Here is an 8,417-nt window from a genome sequence, read left to right as displayed (position 1 = left end):
GTTTTTTCACAGAGAATTTGGTTCTATAAGCTTTTAAAATCTTTGGGTGTTTTCCCATTTTCCCTTACATATAGTTCACAATAGCGCAAACATCCCACAACCCCGTAGATAAGTTCAAATTTGCATATTGGGGTAGGTATTAAGATGATGTCATGAATTTGTATTTCTATTTATTTGTCCCTGTTTTCATTGTTGAATTTTCTTAGTTTTTTATTTATTTATTTTTTAACTCTTTCTTTCTTCACGTACATCCGTGCATAAACATATCCATCTCAAGAATGTTCCATTTGCTAATAATTATGCAAAGGTTCAAAAGTTATTTTTCAATTTGCTAGGTAGAGATGGCAACAAGGGTAAAAGAAGGCTTGGCAGGTAAGGAAAAAAGGGGAATTTCTCCATCTTCTAAGAAAAGTCCCAGCACTTCAAAAGAGCATTCTCCTAATAAAAGACATGATTCAACTACTTCAGAAAGAAGCGTTCCAAACTATCTTAAGCCAACCATAAGTTCAGCTCTTGATGCTTCTAGGTCTCATGTCAAGAAGCATCCTCCCAGTGAGTCTGCACAGAAGGCAACCCTTGCTAGAAGAAGATCCTTTGACAAGCCCCTCCCACCATCTCATGTACAAAAAACACGAATTTCTCCTAATCCTAGGGAAAGAAATATTAGATCCTCCTCTTTTGGTGTTAAGACAACCACTACTTCACAAAAATCCCCATCAGATAGATTATCAAAGGTACCAAAATCTGATGGTAGAGAGCACTCCCTGCATCCAAGACCAAAGAATGTGAAAACAAGCAACATAACTATAAAGAACCAAGAAACTCAGGGTAGTACTTTTTCAGTAAAGCCACCAACTGAAAGACCTCATGGTACAGTTGATACTCCAGTTGCGGTTGATTTTCCACAAGTAGCTGAACATCAAGAAGAAGATCTGGGTTCAACAATTAATGAAATTGATGAAGACATTCTAAATGTGGGAAAAGAAAATGTAAGTGTAACAGATGAATTTCTGGTCCTTGAAGATAAGATACATTCCAATGTGACAAAATATGAACCAGAAAGCTATGAACTTCAGGAATTCAAGATGATTGAGTCGTCCTCAATTTTGAAAGACCAAGATGCAAACATTGGTGCTAGACTTGAAGAACCAGAAGATGAATTACAGGTTGGAGAAATTACTAGCAATCAATCAAAAATTCTAGAACATCCACATGATAAAGAGGAAAAAAATATCAACAATCAAGACGAAAATGTTGAAGAAGGCCCTAAAGTTGAGGCCCCAAAGATGGAAGGAGAAAATACCAAAGAGGATACTATTGCTGCTCAAACCTTTGATGAAAAGGAAGAAAGTAGTGATGGAAGCCTAGTTCTTGACTCACAGCATGAAACAGATTCTGCAAAGGATGTTGCCAAAGAAGTGAAGAAAGGTCCTGAAAGGGAAACAACAAAACCAGAAGTGATTCAAGGGAAAAATGATTCTGCGCCATTATCCAACAATGTGATAGAGGTGACTGCAAGCAAGCTTCGAGAACAAAGGAAGAACAAGGTGAAAGCCTTAGCTGGTGCTTTTGAAACTGTCATATCATTACAAGACAACAAGTGATGCTGAATGATTTTCCTAATATATATGGTATGTAAACTAGTTAATCTTGCCCAAAAAAAGAAAATCATTTTTTCATGGAGATTCAAACTCATGAAATGCATAGTTATAGGTGAAGATCTTTCTAAAACATGATGACTTCTCTATAGAGGGAGTCTGCATCATTGCCTAATTCATTCAGGCAATCTAAAAACAATGCCTTATGTTCCCTGAACAAATGTTTTATTGTAAAAGTTTACATTTCTCTTCAATTGTATTTTACATTTTAGCTATCTTCTATTGTAATGTTGTAGTACTCCTCAGTCATTTACCAAAAGCAATAAAATCGACCCAGATGTGTGTAGGAGTGTAGTCAATCACTATGCCAGTTGTTAAATAGTTAGTTTCACATCTATAAAAAATCTAAATTATATTTTTCAGGCACTATTTGCTTATTAGTTTTGCTACTTATAAAGGAACATAATGATTATTCTTGATTGGTTAGAATTCCATTATTGGATTGGTTACCATTTTGGACATTTACTAGCAGGAGAGTAGTATGAGTATAGCATTTCATACAATCTGTAACTAAAAATGTGTATAGATGAAGACGGTATCACATACACTTGGTCTAAAATACTAAAAATGTTCTTTCACTTCTTTGCCCTAACTATTGAAAAGATTCATAATGTTGATATAATTAAAATGAAAAATGGATATTGGAAGTGTAAAAAGCATTTGGTTTTATGTAGCACTAATAAAGATTATTACTTAGCAATGGATCATATGAAAGATTACTTAAATATTTTTGCTAATATCTTATTGAGGAAATAGGTACGTCTCGTAACAGGAAATTCCTCAATATTTTGAATTTTAAAAAAATTATGCCTTCTGATGCAAAGCGTCAAGAGAGGATCAAAAGTTTAATGCAGGAGATTAAGAATATCTAAATAAGACATGAAACTGAATAGGAATGCATGCATCTAGGTTTTAAAGCAAGCATGTTCCCGAATATCACATCTTTTCTGAAGTGAATAAAGGTCAACTATTTTTTAACATAGTAAACTTGCAATGAAAATTGGAAACATTTCATGAAACTCAGGAGTCAAAAAGATCCAGATTTTCATTACCGCTGGAAAATTGTAGAAGAAAAGTATACTTCAACCATCGTAAAGAAGTTAGTGGTGTGGCACAACTATGGATAGCAATTTTGAATAAAGAAAAAAGATATGAATAGTTGTAGATAAATTTTCATTAATAGTGACATTTTTATTAAGAATTAGATATGTAATTATGGTTTTATTTATGTTAGAAAAATAAGGGAATCAGATAATTCACTTTTGATTCATCTTCATGAAGCTTGAAAAGAAAAAACTCAGCAATAGACCTCGATTTTAGGCTTGGAGGTTGATGCTGAGAAGATCAAGGTAACTTCTAGTGGCAAGACGTCAGAATTGGTGTGGGGAATTATTTGGGCAAGTGATGGCCACAAGAGAGGGGAGCTTTTCATGGCAATGGGAGTGGGTAGAAGAGACTAAATGCACGACTGGAGGGACAAGGAAAAGGTAGGAATCAAGAATAAAGATTATTCAAAACCACATAGGTTACATATTTGCAACTTGAGATATTTAAGAACCACGAGCAATATTGCCTTTTATATTAAAAAATTACAAAAGTCATTCTGTAACCCATACTACAAGCTATTTCTCATTTCCCCTCGATTGTGTTTAGAGAACAACTCATATTTTAATGTAGTTTCTCACGAGCAATCAAAACATAGTCTATTATATGGAATGCATCCAATATGCCCTACTTTGAGAAGGGCAGACGAAAATTATGATATTTTGATCAAAAGTTTACATGGAATTTCTACTCAAACAAAATTCTTTACCTTTGGTCTGTGATGAAGCTTGAGAAAGTCTAAGTAAACTTTCTCTAGTTAAAACTCCAACTGCCCTCAAGTTTGAGCCATAAGACAAACCATTCAATTCATTATGCCTTACAATTATGACCATTTAGTGCCTCTTTTCCAACATCAAATCAATTGCATGACCAATAGATGTTGAAGTAAAAACATATGGAGGTGGACTTCCCACCAGACTTGAAAGTGGAGCATCTAACTGCACAAGAAAAAAAAAAAAAGAAATCCTTCAGTGAAGCGGCACGGGAACCGGTTCACCAAGCTAAAGAAAAGCAAAATAAGGGAAAAACATTTGTCAATATAAATGGATTAGTAGATTGATAGATTGATACACAAGAATGATAAAATTATCATTTCTTGAGGAGAAAACACTAATTCAAGAATAGAATCTTTTAGTGCATCATCTGGAGTGTTTCTAGCTGATGGCATTCATTTTCTCTTTTAGTGGCATACGTCTTAAATTATGATATGTAAACAATACTAACAGATTATATTGTCCTTCATTGGCGTACATCGTACAATAACTCAAGATAGCATTATCATTACTATTATAAAAGTATAGTGAGTCTTGGTGCTTTGGAGTGTAAGCACAATATTGTCTTAGGTTCTGTACCTCCTATTATGCACTTCTTCTTTTATTATGTAATTTATTATATTTCATTTATAGTGGCAATTATCAATATACGATCACATCCCATCATATTTGTATTATAACAATTATACACATGAAAAACTTCCTAACCAAAGCTCTTTACCTACTCATGGTTAGTCAATAATATTAATACTATAGAAATAGGTTTAAAATTACAAAATACCAAGAAAATACACATCAAAATAAAAGAATAAAAATTAAAAATCAAATTAAAAGAAAAGGAAAAAAACTACAAACAAGATAAAAGAAAAGAATAAGAAAGGATAAACTCATCACCTTTGCTAATAAAATTTTAATTACTCTATAAAAATAAACAATAAATTAGGAATAATTGTGGTGGAATATTTACATCTAATAATTAATGAACATAACACTTCCATCATATTTGTATTATAACAATTATCGCGGCTCGCGGAGGCTAATTTGGGGTCGGCGGATCCCCCTCAGGATCTCAATCTTCATGTGCAGGCTGCTTAATTGCATGCTTCCTTTGCCCAGACATTTTGCAGCCTTTTGGATTCCACCTACCCTCTAAGTGCCCTTTCTGCGCCAATGAAGAGATGCTGCAGCACAGCTTTGTCGAGTGTCGGATGGCTCGCCAAGTTTGGGAGAGGTTTGACCATGGGCTGACTATTCACATGGCAGCTTCGGACTCTCTTACACAGAAACTACAAGGATGGTGGACACTCTCAGCCGGGAGATCGCTCAAGGCCTCTTTAGCTCACTTCCTTTGCTGATATGTTGGGAACTATTATGGAAGGTGAGAAACAAGGCTGTACACGAGAACATTGTGGCATCTCCAACCCAACTCTGCCACCAAGTTTCTTGGTCGCTAAACGTCATTGGTATCATGGTTCAAAGTCGTGGTCGCAGTCCAGACCATTCTACATCGGTCTTAGCATATCAGTCGCGGGCTCGGTGAGATGTAAATTTTTAAAATATTTAATATTCTAAAAATTGTAAAAAATATGATAAACAAAAATAATTTAAAAATAGCAAAAAATAAAAATAAAAATTCGAGTTGACTCGGGCGACTCGACCATTTTTATCTGTCTCGAAAATGTCTCGGACGAATTTTCGACGATTCATTATTTCGGAATTATCTCGTTCCGGTATCAGATCGAAAAACTCCGTTCTAGTGACGACTCGGCCGAGTCGTCTCAGTCACGTCCAGTCTTTGAACCATGATTGGTACAGCTTACCCTTTTGCCCTTTCTGGCTCGGAGGATGTCTCTCTGCCACTCTTGGGATTACCAACCTTTTCTAGGCAGCCCAGACACAAAACAAATGTGACATTAACCTGGTCCTTGCCTCCTTTCCCTTACGTCAAGCTCAAAGTGGACGGCTCCTCGCTTGGGAACCCAGGCATTTCGGGAGTGGGAGGCATCATTCGAGGCCACCATGGCCAGGTAAAGGGGGCTTTCTCCTCCTTCTACGGGTTTCACACAAATATGGAAGCAGAGGCTATGGCACTCTTGGAGGGCCTTTGGCATTGCAAAACCTTGGGATCGACAAAAGTGATTGTGCAAATGGATTCTCAGCAACTGCTCAACTCAGTAAACCACACCTCACCTTCACCATGGAGGATTGACGGTGTCTTAAGGCAAATACGACTTGAGTTAGCCACGGCTGATTTGGCTACAGGGAGATCAATTCAGCAGCTGACGAACTCGCAAAGCACACGGCTAATACCAGGCAATCTGCCACGTATGATGCAGCAACGCTCCCAAAAGGCGTAAAAGGCATTTCTAGCTTGGAAATTAGACAGTTTCCTTATATTCGATCACGGCACGCCTTCTGTAATTCAGCTGTCAATAATTAATAAAATTCATAGTTCTAAAAAAAATTAACAAATTGAAGAACAGTTGGATTTGTTGTATATATATCACGAAGGTTTAGTTATCTTAATTGGCTTTCATGAGCTTGATATTCTAAAAGGTTCATTGAAGTATTAGGAATATGATTTCTCGTGTTGAGTATTCAGCAGTTGCTAAGCAACAGAATTTATAGATAGGTTAGTATATGTTTTGAAAGAGGAAAGTGTGTTCCTCATTTTGCCTATGCTCGTATTTGTAGCGATTTTGAACAATTATTTTACTTCTTTATTTTAGTGCTTCTTTTATTTTCTTGGAACCACAAATTTGTATTTTTTCCAAACACAATGCATAGATTTATACATATTTCATAACATGCATATCATCTTTGCATGAACACACAAAATATTGCCATCTCAAGATTTCTTACGGACTAAAAAAAACTATTCACAAATCATTTAACTATTGCTCAAACCATTGTCATACATAAAAGTTTGCCCTTACTATATGAGACTATAACTTTATCAAGTGCATCTGCTTTTAGTAAGTGCTTTAAAAATACTAAATCTTAAACGAATACAATTTTAAAATCTTACTAAATCTATTTCTCATAGCCAAACCTATATTCTCACAAAATCTAACAATCTAGACACCTATTTAGACATGTGTGAGCTAAAAACTAGTATGTAATATAGTGTAGGAGCTCAACACAAATACAAATGGGAGCTTTATTGAAAAAGAATGTTTATTTGCTTTTTATATTATCAGATTTTTACACCCTCATTTTGTCATAAGAAAGAAAGGGATATTCAAGACTCTAGAATTCGAAATTTTTTATGAGTTTTCATGATGAATAAAAAACAATCTATTATTTTTATTTTTGAAAATACTTTAACCATAACTTTTGGAAGTACAAAAGTGTTTTCGTATTTAGAAAATAATTTTGATAAAAGCAATAAAAAACCCTAATATTCAAACTACTTCCAAGTTATAATGATAACAAATTAATGATAAAAATAGGGATTAATATTTGTGATTGAGTGTTCTTTTTATTAGTTAAAGTTTGTCCGAATCTTTAAAATTACAGAGTACAATTGGGACCAATGAGAGCAGATTAAAAGAAAGAAGAACCAAGCACTACCACTTATTCAGATAAAAAAGGTAAGGATTGAGATTTTGGATGCAAACTTCAAAGGAGAGTAGAGGTGTATTTTGGCTATTTAGACAAAGGTAAAAACATAGTTTTTTTACAATACTTAAAACCAATGCATGGATGCATTAAGGAAGGTTTTGGTTATCCGAACTATCTAATTGCTTACTTTTAATAGCTAAATTTTTAACCCTAAGAGCTCTAATTTTTTCACCTATTAAAACTCAATTGTGTCTAGAGTAAATTAGGCAAAAAAAATCATCACATTTGTGAGCTAAACAAGTGTTGTTTTCATTAGGAGAGTGACTTTGCAACAAAGTGAGGTTACTTTGCGAGAGTATAAAAGTCTTCGATCAATTAGAACAGTCGTATTTAGTGTGAGCCTGAATGAATTGCATTTGTTCAAATGTCATTGTCTCGCCAACTTTTGAGGAGACACTAACTGGAATAAACACCAAATATTGATGTGGCTTAGGAGCGAGTCTAAGCACCAAGGAGGATAGTTGAACTAGTATAAACTATTTTGAGTTTTGCTTCTCTTTTACTTTTTAATTTCTAGTTACTAATACTTAATTATTGATTAGTTTGAGTTAATTGCTTATTGTTTGTTTTGAATTTTTCTAATTTTTAAAAAGTATATTAACCTAATTTGTCCTTTTCATAGGTTGCACAAGAACAATAAACAACATATTGTTTTCGTTAGACAAGCTAATTATGCAAGCCTGACACAACACACGAAGGCATCTAAAACGTGTTGAAAATATATTAAGTCGGATATTGTTTGACAAGTATTATATATAAAGGTATTGCTAGGAAAGTAATACAAAGAAGTTGACAAGAAAACATATATAATGGAATAATTGCTAAACATCATAGTTGTTTGTCACTTGAGATACGGCGTAGCTAGTTTATAGGGTATAATTTGTAGTCCATTTATATGAACTATATTATTTGAGATTTATTTTGAATGAAAACTACTTAATTTTGCTATTATATTGTTTTAATAGGTCAAGAGCTCAATTGGAGAGAAAACGGGCCAAAAATGTGGCAAGAAGAGTAATGGAAGAAGAAAACATCAAGAGTAAGGGGTTTGGTAGGATTGACAAGTTTCAGTATTTTGACAATCATCTAAGCTATCAAGATTGGATTGAGATGACTCTTGATTCATTTTGAAACTAAGAGAATGTAAGTCCCAAAGACAACCAAGAGGGGGGTGAATTGGGTTGATTAAAATCTTAACCAAATTTATGCACTTTTTCTTTAATAAAAATTTACCTTCTTTTCTAGTAAAGATCAACCA

The 8,417-nt window shown here is 34.2% G+C and overlaps 1 protein-coding gene across 1 annotated transcript; it reads left to right on the top strand.

The window, feature by feature from the left end:
* Nucleotides 1-341: 341 nt before the first annotated feature.
* LOC113704603 (uncharacterized) lies at nt 342-1,604 on the top strand. The gene has a single exon (XM_027226490.1). The coding sequence runs from the start codon at nt 342-344 to the stop codon at nt 1,602-1,604; it is 1,263 nt and encodes a 420-aa protein (XP_027082291.1).
* The last annotated feature ends 6,813 nt before the right edge of the window (nt 1,605-8,417 follow it).

This window comes from Coffea arabica, chromosome 8e (genome assembly GCF_036785885.1).
Source record: "Coffea arabica cultivar ET-39 chromosome 8e, Coffea Arabica ET-39 HiFi, whole genome shotgun sequence".
In the NCBI taxonomy this organism is placed as follows: Eukaryota; Viridiplantae; Streptophyta; class Magnoliopsida; order Gentianales; family Rubiaceae; genus Coffea; species Coffea arabica.
The sequence above is the reverse complement of the archived record's forward strand: the minus strand, read 5'-3'. Positions and strand labels throughout refer to the sequence as shown.